The sequence below is a fragment of the Rhinoderma darwinii genome, unplaced genomic scaffold (assembly GCF_050947455.1).
Source record: "Rhinoderma darwinii isolate aRhiDar2 unplaced genomic scaffold, aRhiDar2.hap1 Scaffold_3084, whole genome shotgun sequence".
Taxonomy (NCBI): domain Eukaryota; kingdom Metazoa; phylum Chordata; class Amphibia; order Anura; family Rhinodermatidae; genus Rhinoderma; species Rhinoderma darwinii.
In genome coordinates this window covers 1-24356 of record NW_027463350.1, presented here as the reverse complement: position 1 = coordinate 24356, position 24356 = coordinate 1, and the positions used below count along the sequence as shown (strand labels likewise).

Here is a 24356-nt window from a genome sequence, read left to right as displayed (position 1 = left end):
CAGCAGCATCGGCGTTAGCAGGTAAGTCGATGTAGCTACTTACCTGCAAACGCTGATGCAGAATCAACTGTAGCCTCTGGTGCCGACACGATGCAGGACCTGTGAGTGACGTCACAGCGTGATCTGGCAGAAGCTGGGCGTTGTGAAGAGAAGTGGATGTTACTTCTCATCAGAACGCCCAGCTAGTAAAAGTAGTAAACACGCCCCGATGTACGCACATAATACACGCCCAGTTGGACTTTTACTTTTCAACACGCCCACTTGGACTTTTGCAAGCCTCATTTGCATAAATACGAAAATGGCCATAACTTGGCCAAAAATGCTCGTTTTTTAAAAATAAAAACGTTACTGTAATCTACATTGCAGCGCCGATCTGCTGCAATAGCAGATAGGGGCTGCAAAATCTGGTGACAGAGCCTCTTTAAAACCGTCTACCTGTAATAAGATATCGGAGTAAGTTCGGTCGTGTCCAGAAGCGGCAGATTTGTTGCGGATTTTCGCTGCGGCTGCAATACATGCGAATGGGGTTCTCCAATATCTATATAGATGTAAAAATTTGCAGCATAAGGGCATGACCACACGTGGCGGATTTCCTCCGCAACTGTCCGCATCAATGCCGCACAGAATCTGCGTTGCAGATTCTGCTGCGGATCTGCACAAAATGTGCAGTAAATTGATGCGGACTAGCTGCTGCGGACTGCGGGAAAAGTGCTTCCCTTCTCCCTATCAGTGCAGGATAGAGAGAAGGGACAGCACTTTCCCTAGTGAAAGTAAACGAATTTCATACTTACCGGCCGTTGTCTTGGTGACGCGTCCCTCTTTCGGCATCCAGCCCGACCTCCCTGGATGACGCGGCAGTCCATGTGACCGCTGCAGCCTGTGATTGGCTGCAGCCGTCACTTACACTGAAACGTCATCCTGGGAGGCCGGACTGGAGACAGAAGCAGGGAGTTCTCGGTAAGTATGAACTTATATTTTTTTACAGGTTGCTGTATATTGGGATCGGTAGTCACTGTCCAGGGTGCAGAAACAGTTACTGCCGATCGCTTAACTCTTTCAGCACCCTGGACAGTGACTATTTACTGACGTCTCCTAGCAACGCTCCCGTCATTACGGGAGCCCCATTGACTTCCTCAGTCTGGCTGTAGACCTAGAAATACATAGGTCCAGCCAGAATGAAGAAATGTCAAGTTAAAAAAGCAAGACGGATCCGCAGCACACATAACATGTGCATGACAGCTGCGGACTTCATTGCGGAACTTAGAATCTCCATTGAAGTCATTGGAGAAATTCCGCCATGAGTCCGCCACTGCTCCGCAACAGACAGAGCATGCTGCGGACACCAAATTCCGCTCCGCAGCCTATGCTCCGCAGCGGAATTTTACGCCTCGTCTAAACGAACACTGCTAAATTAAAGTGTAAGTCAATGGACAAACGGCTCCGCTGCGGATTAACGCTGCGGAGTGTCCGCAGCGGAATTTTAGTGAAATTCCGCCACGTGTGAACCCAGCCTAACTCTTATGTTGCAGATTTCATCACGGGTTTTCACCACGGATTTAACCCTTTGCAATGCATGGCATGTCACAAAAATATGTGGGCGCTGGCGGCTTCACTGTACAAATACATTTTTGTAGGAATTGCCCTTTAATAACAAAGCAGTGACTTCTGGGAGACGGCGGTCTTCACACATATGTAGAATTGATGGTCTTGTGCCCCTGCTCAGTGGGGATAATGTGGTTTATTGTTCATTTACTGCAAGGTTGGGCAGCAGGAGATGATAAATGAAGTGTCAGACACTAACTAAACCTATCCACCCCCCCTCCGCCCAGCCCCCGCCTGTAATAGCCCAGATCTACCACAATAGATTCCTATTTATCTCGTAGCCTTGTTCGTAAGTCATGCTCCGGCGTTCTATTATAATAACCGCGTCCCGGCAGTAATTCCATGGCGGTTGTCTGTACAACGTTCCTCGGTGCGGCCGTTCCGTGCTGCGTCCCCTTCTCATTGTGGAGGATCTGCCGGGAAGTGATGGAATGAGAATTGATCTGGCGACGTATCATTTCAGGGCCGAGAGAGATTTATATTCACGGTAGACGGGATCCTGGAGCGATTGCGGAAAAATCAAACAGTCACCGGCTGGAACGCGGGGAGAATAATTCATTCAGTGTCCTGTGAAAATACGTGTAGTGGGGGAGGGGGCCTTCAGATTTTCTATAAAATCTTGGGTGGTCCGTGAGTAAACAAACGGAAACCGTTCCAAAAATCTAATCGGAACCCCGACATATTGATTAGTCCAATGTGTCCTAATGGCAGACCGATCACAATCCGTCTCTGATGGTCATTTGCGCAAAAGTCGCTTGACTTCGTGTGCTGCGGTGTCGGCGACAAATCGCCCGCAACGAAACAAGGGGTGGGGCTTGTAAATGTGTGATATGAACTGTTCAATTTGACTATAAGAGCGTTCCCCCTATAGGGAAGTGCGTCACTGTATAGCTAGGCAGATTTGCCGTTCAGGAGTCTGGGAAAGTCCATGTAGGAACTGTAACGAAGGCGATATTGTTTGTCAATCAACGTTCCCAAAAACAGATCAATTCTCATTGCGACAGATATTAGAAGCGTTTATGGCGGAGTCCGCAGAAGTCCATATAATTACCTTTTTTGTTTTCGGATGCGAGACCCAGTTAGAGGACCCGGACCACGATACCTTCATTCTAAGAAGGGTTTGTGCAATTTTCTAATATACTTTTGATCGTAATTTATTTCCATTTTCAAGATCACTGCTTGCTGTCAGTGAATTTGGCCATTCTTGTTTACACGGAAAAGATGAAAACACTTCCTGATGAGACAATTGCACAGCTCGTTACAATGTATTAGGTCACTCACGCTGAGGAATAATGTCTGCTTTCTTCTCGGTCTGTTCCTCCCGCGCTTCTTGATGTGTTTTATGCTTTTTCCTTTTTTGCTGACTGTTTCATTGGTGTCTGGAGCTCCTAAAATAATTCAGAGATCAATGATCATTACTCTGCAGCCTGTTCTGGCCCGGTGGTTCTGGATTTGAATGACTTGTGCCTGTTCAGCTGGGTGAGAGGAGGGCATGTTGCTATATCCCCAATCACCAGCATAAAAGAGATGACACATGGTCAGGAGATTGTGTCGTTTCCTAGATGCTAAATGCACCGGAGATGAATCAGGCGCTGCACTCCATGAAGGTCATTCAGAACACATGAAACCTCCTACGCTTAACGCCGATGTCTAGCTGTGAACATCCGATAACCTCTAGAATTAATCTACATAAACTGTGGGGTCAAATTGTAAATGCATTTTTACTTATCCAGTATCCTGAGTTATATCCTGTATTATACTCCAGAGCTGCACTCACTATTCTGCTGGTGGAGTCACTGTATACATACATTACATTACTTATCCTGTACTGATCCTGAGTTACATCCTGTATTATACTCCAGAGCTGCACTCACTATTCAGCTGGTGGAGTCACTGTGTACATACATTACATTACATATCCTGTACTCCTCCTGAGTTTCATCCTGTATTATACTCCAGAGCTGCACTCACTATTCTGCTGGTGGAGTCACTGTGTACATACATTACTGATCCTGAGTTACATCCAGTATTATACTCCAGAGCTGCACTCACTATTCTGCTGGTGAGTCACTGTGTACATACATTACATTACTTATCCTGTACTGATCCTGAGTTATATTCTGTATTATACTCCAGAGCTGCACTCACTATTCTGCTAGTGGAGTCACTGTGTACATACATTACATTACTTATCCTGTACTGATCCTGAGTTACATCCTGTATTATACTCCAGAGCTGCACTCACTATTCTGCTAGTGGAGTCACTGTGTACATACATTACATTACTTATCCTGTACTGATCCTGAGTTACATCCTGTATTATACTCCAGAGCTGCACTCACTATTCTGCTAGTGGAGTCACTGTGTACATACATTACATTACTTATCCTGTACTGATCCTGAGTTATATCCTGTATTATACTCCAGAGCTGCACTCACTATTCTGCTGGTGGAGTCACTGTGCACATACATTACTTATCCTGTACTGATCCTGAGTTACATCCTGTATTATACTCCAGAGCTGCACTCACTATTTTGCTGGTATATAATAACAGTGTATCAGCGCTGGTTCCTTATTTCTGACATGTTTCATTAGCTCTCAGTTCGAGTCATTGGTTTCGGTGTCTACCTACAGAAACATTATTTCTCTTGAGAAATGGAAACCTTCAGGTTCTTTGTCTTTAAAGTAAATTGCACTTGGGTTGAGGAACGTTCAGAACTTGATTTCATTCATCGCTCGGGATTCTCCTCTGCAGAGTTTTTGCCTATAGAAAGTCGGTTTCCAGCTAATCCACAGTCATGTAGAAATGCAGCCTAGGATGGGGGGGGGGGGGGTTAATTAAGGATGGAATATATCACCAATTATTACACGTCATTGAGTTAAAGGGTTACAAATTCTGCTCCACTGTTTCTTCGTTATATCTGTCCCTAGGAAAGCTGGGTGGTGACGAGTGTGCTTGCCATTAGAAGACCACTCAGCTTTCCCAGACTCCTATAAGAAATCTTCCTGCAGAAGTAGCAATACAGTTGGATATGTATCGCTGCATGAGTCGGCAGATTTGCTGTTCAGGAGTCTGGGAAAGCTGGATTACAACCCTTTTTTGAGCTGTAATAGTGGCTTTATTTGTCACCCAGCTTGTTAAAAAACAGAACTAAACATCTGAGTATTCGCTATAGAAGACAATTCTAATATCTCGAGTCTCCTGCACATGGATTGAAAAGAAGCCGTCATTTTGTTAATGTCAAGTGCCCACTGGTCCTACCCATAAGTTTGTGCCACCTCTCAGTTGGGTCCACTATAGCGGCAGTATAGCATTGCCAGGCCTGCGGCTGCAGCATCGTCTCTCTGTATTCCAGGCGCGTGCTCGCCCTCCGTCATCCCTGCTGTTCTCATTACCCACAGAACTCATTCTCGCAGGAAAATGGCTTTCTTGTTTCTGTCAATGGAATTATACAGAAAGTACTGTGCACAGCTTGGGCATGAAATGTGCCAATCGCGCCACACTTACTGAGGGTCTTTAGTCGAATTGACCTGGTTTTGACCCTGTAAATTGAATCCACCAAACTAACCGGCCCTAAAATTGCTTCTTTTCGCAGAAATGACAAGTTTTCTATTGAAATAAAATATATCAACACTGACTGTGATTAAAATGTCCAAATCCAGAACTTGTCTAAATTCTAACAGAATGAAATGTCACAAACTGAGATCCTCCCCCCCCCCCCCCAACATGTGAGGGGACTAACCAAGGGAATTTATATCTAGAATTAATCTACATAGAAAGCTGAGACTTTTAGGATTAGTACAGGATAAGTAATGTATGTACACAGTGACTCCACCAGCAGAATAGTGAGTTCAGCTCTGGAGTATAATACAGGATGTCACTCAGGATAAGTAATGTAATGTATGCACACAGTGACTCCACCAGAAGAATAGTGAGTGCAGCTCTGGAGTATAATACAGGATATAACTCAGGATCAGTACAGGATAAGTAATGTAATGTATGTACACAGTGACTCCACCAGAAGAATAGTGAGTGCAGCTCTGGAGTATAATACAGGATATAACTCAGGATCAGTACAGGATAAGTAATGTAATGTATGTACACAGTGACTCCACCAGCAGAATAGTGAGTGCAGCTCTGGAGTATAATACAGGATGTAACTCAGGATCAGTACAGGATAAGTAATGTAATATATGTACACAGTGACTCCACCAGCAGAATAGTGAGTGCAGCTCTGCAGTATAATACAGGATGTAACTCAGGATCAGTACAGGATCAGTAATGTATGTACACAGTGACTCCACCAGCAGAATAGCGAGTGCAGCTCTGGAGTATAATACAGGATGTAACTCAGGATCAGTACAGGATAAGTAATGTAATGTATGTACACAGTGACTCCACCAGCTGAATAGTGAGTGCAGCTCTGGAGTATAATACAGGATGTAACTCAGGATCAGTACAGGATAAGTAATGTAATGTATGTACACAGTGACTCCACCAGCAGAATAGTGAGTGCAGCTCTGGAGTATAATACAGGATATAACTCAGGATCAGTACAGGATATGTAATATAATGTATGTACAGAGTGACTCCACCAGCAGAATAGTGAGTGCAGCTCTGGAGTATAATGCAGGATGTAACCCAGGATCAGTACAGGATAAGTAATGTATGTACACTTGACTCCACCAGCAGAATAGGGAGTGCAGCTCTGCAGTATAATACAGGATGTAACTCAGGATCAGTACAGGATAAGTAATGTAATGTATATACACAGTGACTGCACCAGCAGAATAGTGAGTGCAGCTCTGGAGTATAATGCAGGATGTAACTCAGGATCAGTACAGGATAAGTAAATATACATGACATTATTTATCTTGTAATGATCCTAAGTCACACATGTTTTTTATGTAGATTCGTTTTACCAACTGGAAAATAGGGTTATGAGCGGGACGTACCCTTTTTTTATTTATTTTTTTGTACCAGAGTTTCCCCATTGGGAGTCCTTATTATGGCAGATCAATAAAAAACACAAAAGATGTTGGAGGGAGAATTAGATGAATAAGAAGTGAAGGAGGAGAGATAACTATTTAGTATGGTCCATGAACGATGCAGCAAGAAGTGATTATTCGTGAGGGTGAAGGACAGACCTACAATATGAGGAAGGGACAAGAAATAGAAAACAGACACAATTTTATAAGACGGAAGTTTTAACGTGTCCGTTTCTGTTGACATTCTGATCCGTGTGCATGGTGGCTGTATCCGAGGACTGGTAATATATGTGGGTGTCCATTTGACATATATCCAGGTGGTTTGTGCCGTCATCCCTTTCTTCATCTCTATTACTTTGCTATGGGAGTCAGTGAGGTGGATGGAACAGCAGGGCATTCTAATAGCCGAGAGCTCCATGGCGACTTTTTGTCACGTGACGGTTGCAAAAAAATCGAAGGCTAAAGTCTCATTACAATCGCAGGAATTTCTGACCTGGTCCGATCAGCACAAGTCTCTAGCGACTTTTTTCCCCCCATAGGGAATCACTGATGCTGTGGATCGTAGCCGTAACCTGCGATGGTGCAGTGGCCAGAAGTCGCCGTGGAGCCCGAACCTTCCCTTCTATTTCTCTCATTGCTTTTTATAACTTTATTTTCCTCATTTGTTTCCTTTTGTCCATTCTCCTTTATTCATCCTTCCCTGTTGTCTGTCTTTTTTTTTTTTTCTTTTTTCTCTTTTTCTTTCTGTCTTTTTCTAAAATTTTTTCTATTTTTTTCTCTTTTTGTTTTTTCTTTTCTTACTTTTTTTTTTTTTTCCCCTTCCCTCCTCTCCTTTCTCTACCTTTTTGGTTTTCTTTTCTACTTTTTTCTTTTCTCCTTTTCATTCCTTTCCCCTTTCCCTGTAGTCTATCCTTTTTTTTTTTTTTTTTTCCTGTCTTTTTCTCTTTATCTTTTTGCTTTGTTTTTGTGTTTTTGTTTTTTTTGCTTGTTTTCTCTCTGCTCCTTTTTTTTTCTCTCCTCTCTTTTCTCTCTCCTCACATGTCCTCCTTTTTGTTTTATTTTCTCCTTTTCATTCCTTTCCCTTTCCCTCTCTTTTTTCACTATTCCTTCCCTCCAGTGATCTTATCCGCTTTTATCTGGACTATATAGTATAACTATACGTGAAACATTTCGTTTTTCTTAGTCTTCTTTCAAAATCAACATTTTATTCTTCTTGGCCTGATGTCAGGCAGCGTAAAATAATAAACTTCTCAATATACCCACCTTTAATAATTCTGCTCCGGTCCCCTGTCTCTCCCTTGGATTCTTGTCTGGCATTATGACATGTCGTCCATAGTGGCCAACATATCATATGACCGCAGCAGCCAATAAGGACCAGCCGCAGTGACTTTCCTCTGCATGACAGCAGCAGGCCTTGTTTGGACACCGGATCATAATTGTAAAGGTGTAAACTCGGAGAACCCCTTTAACATTCATCGCCGTTACTATCTATGTAACGTGCTCTCAGGTGAATTGCTCTGATTTTTCCGCTGGTGACATGACGTCGCCCGGACAAGCAGGAGTCTGTCATGATCGCAGCTGACATTAATCGCACACAGATTAGATTCCCTGCTGTGTAAGAAGAAAATCCCATCAGTTTTCCTTCAGAATGTGTCAGAAGTAATGGAAGGATCTCGTGTCTTCAGCTTCCCTGCTGTATTTCCCGAGAATCCCATCTCCCTCTTTATGGGCTCATCAGGAGTGATGACTGAATATCGAGCCCTAGTCCTGCTGCTGCCTCCCCCACTGAACTGACGGGCATTGATTTCTATTACTGGATATACTGAGGATTGTACAAAGCAGCCCCCCTAAAACCTTAGTAGAGACCCTGACCACCACCACCCCAATTCAGTCTATATGATTTGTTTCCGTTGACCGTATATTACGTCTTTATATCTATATAGTGATTTTAGTCATTGAACTAATTCTGCCTTTTAATGACTTGTTCTGCAGGTTGGGTTTTACAATCTCCTTGATTTTCTTTTTGTTACTTGTATCTGTTGATGCGCATGCGACAGACCGTTACTGTACAGCGCTGCTATTGAATATAATTTTTCACATATTTGTAACTTTGTAGATACTTTGAAGATCAGATCGCAACGTATGTATTAAATGTAGACTGTGACTGATGTGACCCAAGAGTGGCTTCTGTCTCCATAGACTATAATGGTGTATGCGTTAAACAGAAAAGTCATGGACTGGGGCGATGAGCGTGCGTACGTCAGGACAAACTATTAAAAAGCCTATGATGTATACGTTAAACGGAAGTCTGTGAAAGATGCTATAAGGTGGCATACATCACCCGTACTATCATACGTCAGTCAGTAGTATCTGTGACAGGGAGGCAGTACTACATGTACTTACATCATTTACAGGGAGAGACAGGTAGGCAGTACTATCTGTACCTACATCATTTACAGGGAGAGACAGGTAGGCAGTACTATCTGTACCTACATCATTTACAGGGAGAGACAGGTAGGCAGTACTATCTGTACCTACATCATTTACAGGGAGAGACAGGTAGGCAGTACTATCTGTACCTACATCATTTACAGGGAGAGACAGGTAGGCAGTACTATATGTACCTACATCATTTACAGGGAGAGACAGGTAGGCAGTACTATCTGTACCTACATCATTTACGGGGAGAGACAGGTAGGCAGTACTATATGTACCTACATCATTTTCGGGGAGAGACAGGGAAGCAGTACTGTCTGTTCCTACATCATTTACAGGGAGAGACAGGTAGGCAGTACTATCTGTACCTACATCATTGACAGGAAGACAGTCCTATCTGTGCCCACATTATTTAAATGGAGGCAGTACTATTTGTGCCTACATCATTTACAAAGAAAGACAGGGAGAAATGGGGAGGCAGTACTATCTGTATCTACATCGTTTACAGGGAGAGACAGGTAGGCAGTACTATCTGTACCTACATCATTTTCGGGGAGAGACAGGGAAGCAGTACTGTCTGTACCTACATCATTTACAGGGAGAGACAGGTAGGCAGTACTGTCTTTACCTACATCATTTACAGGGAGAGACAGGTAGGCAGTACTATCTGTACCTACATCATTTTCGGGGAGAGACAGGGAAGCAGTACTGTCTGTACCTACATCATTTACAGGGAGAGACAGGGAAGCAGTACTGTCTGTACCTACATCATTGACAGGAAGACAGTCCTATCTGTGCCCACATTATTTACATGGAGGCAGTACTATTTGTGCCTACATCATTTACAAAGAAAGACAGGGAGAAATGGGGAGGCAGTACTATCTGTATCTACATCGTTTTGTAGGCTAGAGTATGTGCGGTTTTTCCTAGCAAAGAGCCCATCATTACACTTAATCCTAGGTGTCCCTTTTCTATCACATTGTTTGTTTGTTGCTTTGCGGCCGTTCCGGGCTGCACGTGAAGATTGTAAGAAACTTCCAAACTACTGTAGGGAAATACCAGCCTGACGAGCTTTCCCAGACTCCTAAATGGCAAACCTGCCTAATTCTGCAATGATGTATCCCCCAAGTCATGTTCTGTGGCAGAACTAGACCTGTTTTCCATTCAATGCTGGAGGAAGACGGAGATGCACCCGCAGTGAGAACTGTTAAGGCAGCCATATTTATTGTCACCCAGCTTTCCCAGAAGCCGATATTTAGAAATGGCTGCAGATTTTTCTAACGTTCCTTATAGACGACAGCTCAAGGACTTATGTTTTACGGGATCGAGCTTAAATATTCATAAATAGACCAAGTGCTTGTCCGTCTGTACCTTGTCATAATTGAATCTGTTTTCCTTGGCTCTGGTAGAATATGGAAGACGTTACTGTACAATCTGTCCTCTGTCTGTGGAGCTTCATCCCTTCCCATGCAGCTTCTTGTACATTCTTTGATATGTTGCAGTTTCTTCTGAGGATTTAGTGGAGGATTATACGGCTGCGTGCGTCCCGCTGCGGGGTGTGGAACCGCTGCTCCTTCATGCCTGGCTAAACCCCATCACAGGAACATTATCCTCCCACTTTGTGTGGCCAACTGGTTCATTGTATCTCCAGCAAAACACACGAGCCCAGGACTATCACAATGACAAATGGCCCCCTCCAGACAAAAACCGCAGTGACAACTTATCATTTTCTTTTCTTTCATGAAATTAATAATTTTCCTGTTTATATAAAACTTTCTGTCAACAGTCAAGGAGAGAAACTGAACAGTCGCCGCTTGTACCGAGGCTGCAAATTGCATATTTAATTTTATTCCCACAAGGTCAACAGTAGATATCACGATAATTCTGATCTGTGGTTCTATTGGAAGAAAACTGCGCCAGAATAAACGTAGCACCAGTGACCCATTATACCTGATTTTACAATTCCTTCGCACTCCATCATCTACTGGTTATTTTATAAGCTTATTTAGCCTTTGGCATGACAAAAATATATCGAATATCTTTATTATTAAAATATATTGTAACTACTATAATACTGCTCCTATATACAAGAATATAACTACTATAATACTGCCCCTATATACAAGAATATAACTACTATAATGCTCCCCTATATACAAGAATATAACTACTATAATACTGCCCTATATACAAGAATATAACTACTAAAATACTGCCCCTATATACAAGAATATAACTACTATAATACTGCCCCCTATATACAAGATTATAACTACTATAATACTGCTCCTATATACAAGAATATAACTACTATAATACTGCCCCTATATACAAGAATATAACTACTATAATACTGCCCCCTATATACAAGAATATAACTACTATAATACTGCCCCTATATACAAGAATATAACTACTATAATGCTCCCCTATATACAAGAATATAACTACTATAATACTGCCCCTATATACAAGAATATAACTACTAAAATACTGCCCCTATATACAAGAATATAACTACTATAATACTGCCCCCTATATACAAGAATATAACTACTATAATACTGCCCCCTATATACAAGAATATAACTACTATAATACTGCTCCTATATACAAGAATATAACTACTATAATACTGCCCCTATATACAAGAATATAACTACTATAATACTGCTCCTATATACAAGAATATAACTACTATAATGCTCCTCTATATACAAGAATATAACTACTATAATACTGCCCCTATATACAAGAATATAACTACTATAATACTGCCCCCTATATACAAGAATATAACTACTATAATACTGCCCCTATATACAAGAATATAACTACTATAATGCTCCTCTATATACAAGAATATAACTACTATAATACTGCCCCTATATACAAGAATATAACTACTATAATACTGCCCCTATATACAAGAATATAACTACTATAATACTGCCCACTATATACAAGAATATAACTACTATAATACTGCTCCTATATACAAGAATATAACTACTATAATACTGCCCACTATATACAAGAATATAACTACTATAACACTGCTCCTATATACAAGAATATAACTACTATAATACTGCTCCTATATACAAGAATATAACTACTTTAACACTGCCCCATATACAAGAATATAACTATTATAATACTGCTCCCTATATACAAGAATATAACTACTATAATACTGCCCCTATATACAAGAATATAACTACTATAATACTGCCCACTATATACAAGAATATAACTACTATAATACTGCTCCTATATACAAGAATATAACTACTATAATACTGCTCCTATATACAAGAATATAACTACTATAATACTGCCCCCTATATACAAGCATATAACTACTATAATACTGCCCCTATATATAAGAATATAACTACTATAATACTGCCTCCTATATACAAGAATATAACTACTATAATACTGCCCCTATATACAAGAATAGAACTACTATAATACTGCCCCTATATACAAGAATATAACTACTATAATACTGCCCCTATATACAAGAATATAACTACTATCATACTGCCCCCTATATACAAGAATATAACTACTATCATACTGCCCCCTATATACAAGATTATAACTTCTATAATACTGCCCCTATATACAAGAATATAACTTCTATAATACTGCCCCTATATACAGGAATATAACTACTATAATACTGCTCCTATATACAAGAATATAACTACTATAATACTGCCCCCTATATACAAGATGTAACTACTATAATACTGCCTCCTATATACAAGAATATAACTACTATAATACTGCACCCTATATACAGGAATATAACTACTATAATACTGCCCCCTATATACAAGAATATAACTACTATAATACTGCCCCCTATATACAGGAATATAACTACTATAATACTGCCTCCTATATACAAGAATATAACTACTATAATGCTGCTCCTATATACAAGAATATAACTACTATAATACTGCCCCCTATATACATGAATATAACTACTATAATACTGCTCCTATATACAAGAATATAACTACTATAATACTGCTCCTATATACAAGAATATAACTACTATAATACTGCTCCCTATATATAAGAATATAACTACTATAATACTGCTCCTATATACAAGAATATAACTACTATAATACTGCTCCCTATATACAAGAATAGAACTACAATTAGGGCAAAGCCACACGTGGCGGAATTGCTCTTGAATTCCGCTGCGGACACTCCGCAGCGTTAATCCGCAGCGGAGTCGTTAGTAGGGTTCGTTTAGACGAGGCTGAAAATTCCGCTGCGGAGCATAGGCTGCGGTGCGGAATTTGGTGTCCGCAGCATGCAATGGATGTTGCGGAGTTGTGGCGGACTGGTTGCGGACTCATGGCGGAATTTCTCCATTGACTTCAATGGAGATTCTAATTTCCGCAATGAAGTCCGCAGCTGTCATGCACATGTTATGTGTGCTGCGGATGCGTCTTGCTTTTTTGACATGACATTTCTTCATTCTGGCTTGACCTATGTATTTCTAGGTCTACAGCCAGACTGAGGAAGTCAATGGGGCTCTCGTAATTACGGGAGCGTTGCTAGGAGACGTCAGTAAATAGTCACTGTCCAGGGTGCTGAAAGAGTTAAGCGATCGGCAGTAACTGTTTCTGCACCCTGGACAGTGACTACCGATCCCAATATACAGCAACCTGTCAAAAAAATAGAAGTTCATACTTACCGAGAACTCCCTGCTTCTGTCTCCAGTCCGACTTCCCAGGATGACGTTTCAGTCTAAGTGACGGCTGCAGCCAATCACAGGCTGCAGCGGTCACATGGACTGCCGCGTCATCCAGGGAGGTCGGGCTGGATGCCGAAAGAGGGAAGCGTCACCAAGACAACGGCCGGTAAGTATGAAATTCGTTTACTTTCACTAGGGAAAGGGCTGTCCCTTCTCTCTATCCTGCACTGATAGAGAGAAGGGAAGCACTTTTCCCGCAGTCCGCAGCAGCTAGTCCGCATCAATTTACTGCACATTTTGGGCAGATCCGCCGCAGAATCTGCAACGCAGATTCTGTGCGGCATTGATGCGGACAGTTGCGGAGGAAATCCGCCACGTGTGGGCATGCCCTTATACTGCCCCTATATACAAGAATATAACTACTATAATACTGCCCCTATATACAAGAATATAACTACTATAATACTGCCCCCTATATACAGGAATATAACTACTATAATACTGCTCCCTATATACAAGAATATAACTACTATATTACTGCCCCCTATATACAAGACTATAACTACTATAATACTGCCCCTATATACAAGAATATAACTACTATAATACTGCCCTATATACAGGAATGTAACTACTATAATACTGCTCCTATATACAAGAATATAACTACTATAATACTGCCCTATATACAGGAATATAACTACTATAATACTGCTCCCTATATACAAGAATATAACTACTATATTACTGCCCCCTATATACAAGACTATAACTACTATAATACTGCCCCTATATACAAGAATATAACTACTATAATACTGCTCCTATATACAAGAATATAACTACTATAATACTGCTCCTATATACAAGAATATAACTACTATAATACTGCCCCCTATATACAAGAATATAACTACTATAATACTGCTCCTATATACAAGAATATAACTACTATAATACTGCCCTATATACAGGAATATAATTACTATAATACTGCTCCCTATATACAAGAATATAACTACTATAATACTGCTCCTATATACAAGAATATAACTACTATAATACTGCTCCCTATATACAGGAATATAACTACTATAATACTGCCCCTATATACAAGAATATAACTACTATAATACTGCCTCTATATACAGGAATATAACTACTATAATACTGCTCCTATATACAAGAATATAACTACTATAATACTGCCCCCTATATACAAGAATATAACTACTATAATACTGCCCCTATATACAAGAATATAACTACTATAATACTGCTCCTATATACAAGAATATAACTACTATAATACTGCTCCTATATACAAGAATATAACTACTATAATACTGCCCCTATATACAAGAATATAACTAGTATAATACTGCCCCCTATATACAATAATATAACTACTATAATACTGTCCCTATATACAAGAATATAACTACTATAATACTGCCCCCTATATACAAGAATATAACTACTATAATACTGCTCCTATATACAAGAATATAACTACTATAATACTGTCTACTACAGAGGTCCTAAGTGATTTTTCAGACCAGTTCCTTATAATTTGATGAAATTCCTTCCCTGTGTGTTGTGCTGGGTTGGTCGTCTCTATATAATGTCCTCTTTGTCATTACTTGAGCCTCTGTATACGGGGGGGGGGGGGGGGGGGGTGTTATATCTTGGTTTGGTTGCTTTTATGGTGACCATTGCATGAACAGTTTTTCAGATTTTTCCACTCTTTTGATCTTTTCTATGTTTTGTCTCCTGGGGATTTTCTGTTTTGTGTAATTTTCTCCTTTTCTTCGACAATCGATGCTGATGGACCTTGATTGTGTTTTATGCTGGTAGGAAACTGCTCTTGTGGCTGACTGGAAATCAATCCAGTAAGTCAACCATAGCTGAGCCAAGCATAATCTATTACTGGTTTTGGGATTAAGTCCTGACGTCAAGAAAATAGCTGATATCTTTGGAATAGGAACGAATGGGGGTTGGGCAGGCATTGGCCTCTTGTAACACCTGCCAGGAAGGTTCTAGATTTCTTAAAAATCCTTATGCCTTTGGTGAGACATTCTACAGAGATCTTGAGGTGTAAAATGTAGATTCACAATAGACTCTAGTCACCTCCAGAGCTTGTGTCATACTATAGTCCCCTCCAGAGCTTGTCATAGACTCTAGTTGGCTCCAGAGCTTGTGTCATACTTGTGTCATACTATAGTCCCCTCCAGAGCTTGTCATAGACTCTGGTCCCCTCCAGAGCTTGTGTTATACTCTAGTCCCCTCCAGAGCTTGTGTTCTACTCTAGTCCCCTCCAGAGCTTGTGTTCTATTCTAGTCCCCTCCAGAGCTTGTGTTCTACTCTAGTCCCCTCCAGAGCTTGTGTTCTATTCTGGTCCCCTCCAGAGCTTGTGTTCTACTCTGGTCGCCTCCAGAGCTTGTGTTCTACTCTGGTCGCCTCCAGAGCTTGTGTTCTACTCTGGTCCCCTCCAGAGCTTGTGTTCTACTCTGGTCCCCTCCAGAGCTTGTGTTCTACTCTGGTCCCCTCCAGAGCTTGTGTTCTACTCTGGTCCCCTCCAGAGCTTGTGTTCTACTCTGGTCCCCTCCAGAGCTTGTGTTCTACTCTGGTCCCCTCCAGAGCTTGTGTTCTACTCTGGTCCCCTCCAGAGCTTGTGTTCTACTCTGGTCCCCTCCAGAGCTTGTGTTCTACTCTGGTCCCCTCCAGAGCTTGTGTTCTACTCTGGTCCCCTCCAGAGCTTGTGTTCTACTCTGGTCCCCTCCAGAGCTTGTGTTCTACTCTGGTCCCCTCCAGAGCTTGTGTTCTACTCTGGTCCCCTCCAGAGCTTGTGTTCTACTCTGGTCCCCTCCAGAGCTTGTGTTCTACTCTGGTCCCCTCCAGAGCTTGTGTTCTACTCTGGTCCCCTCCAGAGCTTGTGTTCTACTCTGGTCCCCTCCAGAGCTTGTGTTCTACTCTGGTCCCCTCCAGAGCTTGTGTTCTACTCTGGTCCCCTCCAGAGCTTGTGTTCTACTCTGGTCCCCTCTAGATCTTTGCCTAGACTCTAGTTACCTCCAGAGCTACATTGAGAATTCTACAGTTTTCTTTATTTTTGCACTTTGCTTGGTTTTAGATTTTACCGATCTTCATCCTGCTGGTATTCTTTGCTGTAATGCATTGCAGGAGATGTAGTGTTTTCTGTCTACTAAGGGTTAACTGATTCCTAGTGGATTTAATTTGGATTGGATGGAACATAGGGGATTATGTATTACATGTATAAATTTTAGTCTAACGCACCCCGGAGCTCCCTCTGAAGGTACAGGAGAAGTCTGGAATAATGAGAGTTGAGGTGTCAGCGAGCTGCAAGGATATAGCCCTGGTAGGATTGCACCCACTATATGGCCCTAAAAGTGCCAGTCCTGAGACCAGAAGAAGTGAGCCCCCCCCCCCAGGGTCTTCACAGATCTAGAAAGGTGTCACGTGACTCCCAGAGAGGAGGCCTTTTTCCAGCCCCTGACGGGCACTTTTCAAAATTTCCAAAATAATAAAAAAATAATGTGCTGGATGACTTCTGTAAAATGACACACGGGAGGATAACTCTCACCGGCCGCGCTTCGGGAGGATAACTCTCACCGGCTGCACACTATTCAGGAGTACTTATTGAAAACGTAAAACCCCTTCACTATTTTCTGCGCCATTTCTCACCTCCGTTGGAGCCTGCGGTTCATACTTTCTCCAGTAGTGGAAGCCGACAAATCCGTCTCTGAGGAAAGAGAAATAATCTGGCGTCTAATAATCCAGACGTTCAGGACATTGTTTTTGCAGGGATGAGACTCGGGAGGATTTAGCCGCGGTTTTTATTTGACCTTTACCTTATGGAATGAAGCTTCTCTTAGGACGGTTTTACACGCTGCGATATTTACCGCTCTTCCTCGCCGTTGTTCACACCTTGACACCGCGTGGTTTATGGAGCGTTTCCCAAAATTTGTGTCTCTGGGAGGTTTTTCAGCGTTCTTGCTCTGATCAGATCTGGGATAATGTTGTCCCGTGAATAGGGACTCCGATGATGGGATTTATAGTCCGATGGTGATCATAGTTGATAATCCAGCACCAACAAATTTGCCGGATTAAAGGAATTTATCTGTTCAGCTTTATAACTACACCTGTTTCTGGGAAAGCTGGGTGCCAATCAGTATTGCCCTCCATCACTGCATTACAGATTTTCTTGGAGTAGTCACTCAGCTTTGCCAGACTCCTGAATGTCGTATCTGCCTATTGATGCAGCAGTATACCTCTCCTCTTCTTGTATTACTATATATGCAGGCAGATTGACCCTTCAGGAGTCTGGAAAAGTTATGGCAAGTCAGATTATCTAGGAGTTATCACTCAGTTTTCCCAGTCTCCTGAATGTCATCTGCCTAATTATGCAGCAGTATAGCTCTCCTCCTTGTATTTCTACATTTGTAATCCGATTGACCCTTCAGTGTGCCAGGAAAGCTGGGTGACAATTAGTTTATTACTGCATTACAGATTTTCTAGGAGTACTCACTCAGCTTTTCCAGACTCCTGAATGCCGTTTCTTCCTACTTATGCAGCAGTATATCTCTCCTCCTGTTGTAGTGCTATAAATGCAGGCAGATTGACTCTCTTCAGGAGTCCAGGAAAGCTGGGTGGCAACCAGTGATCTCCACGTTACTGCATTACAGTTTTTTTTAGGAGTCATCACTCAGCTTTCTTGAACTTCTGAATGTCGTATTTGCCTATTTATGCAGCAGTATATCTCTCTGCTTCTTGTATTGTTTCATATGTAATCCGATTTTGACCATTCAGGATTCCAGAAAAGCTGGATGACAGCTCCTAGGATAACTCTAGTTGCATCCATACTGCTTGTCACCCAGCTTTCCCAGGATCAGATATACATAAGAGTTGGTTGAATGGACGACCCCGTGACTTCTATTTGCTGGGGGTTGTAGTGATTTTCCTGTGGACGGCTTTAGTTGTAGTTATAATGTTCAGTGACGTTACAATTGTCGGGGACTCTACACCCGGATGTATTTTTTGGGCTGTTTTTGCAGCAGAATGTGGACTTTTTTTGTCTCTTCTGGAGCTTTTTTGTGGACACGTTCAATTCCGTGGAGTAAAAGTAATTAGTTCCAGCCGAGCGGCTTTAACGAGTCAATGATTTTACAACTGGCAGGACGCGGCTAATGGAGAAGCGGGTTAGGAAATAATACGCCGAGGGATGAGACGCACTATTTCTTCCCCGCGCCGCGCTGGATCATGTCCTCCGTGTCTTTTCGGTTTTAAATAGCCTTCTGATGCTTTTCCCGGAGACAATGCGTTCCGAATGTAGCGCCATAAAATTCCCTTCACCCGCCCAGAACAAAGAAGCCTTTACAAACCGCAGTAATTACTTGGCAGGGAGAGCGGCGCTTTTGGGATTTGCAGAGCCGGTTTTTCTCGTTTTTTTTTTTGTTTTTCCTTTTCCACCCGGTTTTGGTTTCTCCTCCACGTTGTATTCGCTGTGCCGAGATCTCGTGCCATCCACCCATACTACAGTGAAGACTGACATCTACATAGACAGAGCAGCGGGTTCACAACCATACAGATATATATTTTAAAAACGAGACCCCCCCCCATCCATCTATTGGCGACGTATGCAACTGTATGGCACAGAGCTACGTAAGTCGGAGGTCCATGGTGGGAGTCTTGCCCGATGTATACGTCAAATGGATGCACTAAACGCAATGTGAATAGGGTTCTAATTGGCTATGGACACGACCCTAGTGTCTGAGATGTAGGGAGGATTAGATGATGAGCTCCCGGAGATCTGGATGATGGGAGTGATTGCAATCTGTGTGCAGCGCAGTTCACCCTATTATCAGAATACGTTGGTTCTCTATAAACATATGAATATATACGGGGCCCGGCAGATAATCCTACAAGGTCAATCGTCCGGGGGAAACTCGCACCCGACCGGATAAGTCGTACACGGGTGGATTTGACCACATTTTGGCCTGTTTACTACTCATAGGGCCATCATTACACCTCCTGTGGGGGGTCACCCAGCTTTCTCCGATTCCTGAAAGCCACGTCATAGCCTAGGAATTAATTACTGCAAAACTAAACAGATTTGCCATTCAGAGCTACGGCACCCAGCTTTCCCAGGAGCCCATATAATGAATGTCTGATTGGAGGATCTATGTATTTTGTGTTGGTGTCAGTGAATAGAAGCCGTTGCCTTGTACTTGGTTCCTTTTATTATTGAGTGACGTTTTTACCGTCCGGGACTGATTATCTCCCGTTTCTCTTTTCCAGGCCGTCGCCGGATATTTCGACATGTTCTTCGAGAAGGATTGTCATCCACCAGTAAGCACATCAGACACCAGTGTTAATGAATTGTGTGCGTGGCTGTGCTGCCCCGGGGTGTGTGCGGATGTTTAGTTGTAAGCGTTTCATGTAATAATGTAGCGTGATATTACAACTACTGCTCTCAATCTGTGTCATTAGGTGTCCTTCTCCACCGGCCCCACATGCACCAAGACCCACTGGAAGCAGACGGTGTTCCTTCTGGAGAAGCCGGTGGCGGTCAGTGCAGGTAATGTGTCGTCCACCGCTCACTTATTCCTCTCTGCTGCTTCTCGCGCATTCACCTCTGCTACCACTGGCGAAAACGTCTCTGATGTAGCAGAATGAGCTTCCGAAAATCGGCGCAGAACATATTTTACGTTTCGGCACACACTGCGGTCAAATTCTGTTTTTTGGCAGGATTTTTGCAAATAGCGGAGAAATCCCTTCCCCCAATTCCTGCTCTTACTTATAACCCAAATATTACATAGTAACCGGGTTCCCCTTTATATTTATATCCTATTGCGTTACAGCCTCTTCTCTAGATCCCACCCCTCCTCATATCCTAATACATTGTAACTTCTTCCCCCTCCTCATATCCTAATACATTGTAACCTCTATACCCCCTCCTCATATCCTAATACATTGTAACCTCTATACCCCCTCCTCATATCCTAATACATTGTAACCTCTTCCCCCCTCCTCATATCCTAATGCATTGTAACCCTCTATACCCCCTCCTCATGTCCTAATACATTGTAACCTCTATACCCCCTCCTCATATCCTAATATATTGTAACCTCTATACCCCCTCCTCATATCCTAATACATTGTAACCTCTATACCCCCTCCTCATATCCTAATACATTGTAACCTCTATACCCCCTCCTCATATCCTAATACATTGTAACCTCTATACCCCCTCCTCATATCCTAATACATTGTAACCTCTATACCCCCTCCTCATATCCTAATACATTGTAACCTCTTTCCCCCTCCATCTTATAATCCCCTATTACATTATAACAGGTTCCCTCCTCCTCATTTCCACCTTTATTGAGTAGAACTTTTATATCCGCTTCCTCTCCTCCCCCCTCCCGTACCAACTGCCTCACCATTTTAGTCTTACTGACGTTAATTTCCATTTATTTTTCGTCTTTTACGCCCTCCTTCCCCTCCCCCTGCGCTCTCTCTTTACTACCTGTCATCACGGCCAGTGTCAGGAACATGTGCCCAGTTTGTCTCTTAACATTAATCGGGCCGTCCCTCTCCAAGAAGCCTGAAATGCTTTCCCTATATATATTACACCATTGAAGAGGAGGGGGCTCGGCGTTGGATAAAGCACTTCGGACGAGTCTGCCTGTCACAGTGAAGGAGGAGAGTGATCTGTTCTAGAAGTTTATAGACTATGCCGGGGGAGATATAACGTGTTCATTTCACATTCCGACTCCGCATTGCAGTCCTTGCGACGCTCGGCACAGACTGTCCCGCGATTTTACATTTCTTAGATCGTATCTGTGTGTTCGGAGAAAAGCTGCCCAGAATACACACAGCTCATCAATACATGAACTTCTCATTGCGTTGTGTCAATCATTTCTCAACAATGTCTTATCCTCACAAGACCCCTAAACCTACAGTCAGATCTGCCCTATGCTTTACCCATAGACCCTTTACTGGAGATCAGCGGGGCAGTCCGGTTTCCTGTCCACTAATCTGGCCATAGGAAAAACATTCTGGAGGACAAAGATGCTACTAACGTCTTCACAGAGAGGATGACCTACTGTAGGATAGCGGGAGGATAAGAGATCAATGAAGCCCCCCTAAAACTGAATGTTGAGGTTATGGCTGGAGCGTGGTGTTAACGCTCACAGCTCCCAAACTTTCTAGGTGTTGAATGTTTCTGTCTCTGGAAATCTCCTGGTTCTGGTGGAGCGCAACTGAAAGAGACGTCACCTCATGGAAATCTCCAGATGGGGTTCACGCGGTCTAAACTTTAAAAGACGACAAGAAAAGCTTGAACCCCGGGTCTGGTGGAGTCTTTAGTTATCTACTATCCTATCGGGTTGTCCTTACCGGAGGATCTCAAAGGAGTGTTCCCATCTAAGATATTTAAGGCAATTCCACGGGATATGCCATAAATGTCTGATAGGTGTGTGTTCCAGATGTGGGGTCTGCACCTATCTCAAAAACGTGGGTCACCAGCCGAAGAATTAACGGAAAGGCGGCAGTGGTTAGGATGACCTCCGTTCTGGACCCACATCCCGTGTATATGCCATAAATGTCTTAGATGGGAATACCACTTGAAGTACTTAGATGCTCAGTGGTTTTCTTCCTTCTTTCCTTCCTTCCTTCTTCTTCTTCTGTTTTTTTTCTTTCTTTATTTTCTTTTCGTTCTTCTCTTTTTCTTCCTTCTCTTTTTCTTCCTTCTCTTTTTCTTCCTTCCCTTTTTCTTCCTTCTCTTTTTCTTCCTTCCCTTTTTCTTTCTTTCTTTCTTTCTTTCTTTCTTTCGTCTCTTTTCTTTCGTCTCTTTTCTTTCTTTCTTTCTTTCGTCTCTTTTCTTTCTTTCTTTCTTTCTTTCGTCTCTTTTCTTTCTTTCTTTCGTCTCTTTTCTTTCTTTCTTTCTTTCTTTCGTCTCTTTTCTTTCTTTCTTTCGTCTCTTTTCTTTCGTCTCTTTTCTTTCTTTCTTTCGTCTCTTTTCTTTCTTCTTTTTCTTTTTGTTGACTATGGCCATGTAAGCAAATCTTGAAGTGACCGGGTTCAAGGTTATTTTGGCTGTCTCACCTCCACTCTTTGGCAATGTAAGACGTTTAGCCATGCACCCTTAGGTTGTTGTATCTGAGGCCTCCCATGTCTTCGTTGGACATAAAGCCACTATGCCCCACAAGCCCCTACTTCAGGAAACCTTCCACCTTAAATCTCTTCACTTGTCATATAAGTCCACGGCCATAAAACCTAAAGTTCCTCTACCTCTGTTTCCCCCATCTCTTCATAGGCCATAAAAGCCAACCTGCAGATACAAGGAATAATGTTCTTGTTTCCTCAGTCTTGACTCTTCGACAGTCATATAAGCAAGCAGCCATACAAAGTACTTCCTCAGCGGATGACCTTGCACTGTCCAGTCCCCTCTCTTCAGTGACCATATAAACCAGTCCGCCTCGGTCCCACTCTGTCACTCCATTGACAGTACCTATTGGAGGTTGTGACCTCTCATACCAGCAGATTCTAGACTAATTGCGTTTTACTATATGATCCCCAGCTCTTATTCCTAAATTAAACCTCTTCCTCATATCTACAGTTCTAATATTGGGTTCTGTAACACAAACGTTTTCTTAAAGTGGGTCCTGTCTGAATCAGTATTCAGTGATTGGAGCGAACTGACCAGGAAGAAATATGAGGGAATTAACATCTTATCAATTGTCGCCTTTAGTTCCTTCCAGGGCACGGCGCTTATTTATTGTAACGATGGACACAGCTGTCGGAGAACGCGCTCGCTGTACAAGAAAAAAGACGAGATTGCAAAAATTTTCCATTGGAAAGAAAAATATTTGCATACACAGTCTAAATTCATCAGAACAGGAGAGGATTAATCCTATATGGACTCTACTTTATGGAATATAACATTACAGCAATGCCTCGATTTATCTTTTAGGATGGACAGCAATGCAGCAGTACCCTTCTAAGTAACTCCAGGGGGCGTTCTCTCTCCCAACACTCTGACTATTGGGGGTGTTCTCTCAACACTATTTTTGTAGTTTCCAGTTTAAAAACCATTCACAAGCAGGCGAGCTGCAGATAGATATGAAAAATATAAGCTATACACCGTGGAGTCCCATTATTATGAGCACCTCCTACTTTGGACGTTGGCAGCGCGTAGCCCATGAAGTGATGTGTGGTGGGCTCGGTGGGTATATAAGGGTCGGCTGTCTGATCACATATCACTCGTTGTTGTCATGGGTAACGGGCGATTTATCAGAGTTGGGTGATTATCGGCTTTCGGGCCCAGGGTGTCGGTATTTCTCACACGGCACAGTTTGTGAACTGTTCGCGTGCTGCTGTGGTGACCGTGTATCGTGAGTGGACAAATGGCACCGTTGGGAATAACAAACATGGAAACTGCGGAGCACGACGCGCCATTGATGTGAGAGTTGAACGTCGGCTACGAAGGTGCGCGAGGGCCAAACGACACGCTACAGTGGAGCAGCTCACCGTGAAAATCAACCTGGGGCGACCAGACGTGTGTCTAATACAACAGTT

The 24356-nt window shown here is 42.4% G+C and overlaps 1 protein-coding gene across 1 annotated transcript in view; it reads left to right on the top strand.

The window, feature by feature from the left end:
* LOC142704356 (protein arginine N-methyltransferase 3-like) overlaps nt 1-20352 on the top strand; it is a gene marked incomplete at its 3' end in the record, with an annotated part of 28179 nt that extends 7827 nt beyond the window's left edge. Inside the window, exons 3-4 of the mRNA XM_075848264.1 lie at nt 20073-20123; nt 20265-20352. Of these exons, the coding sequence (XP_075704379.1) occupies nt 20073-20123; nt 20265-20352 (139 nt within the window). The remainder of the gene's footprint in view (nt 1-20072; nt 20124-20264) is intronic.
* Between the last annotated feature and the right edge of the window lie 4004 nt (nt 20353-24356).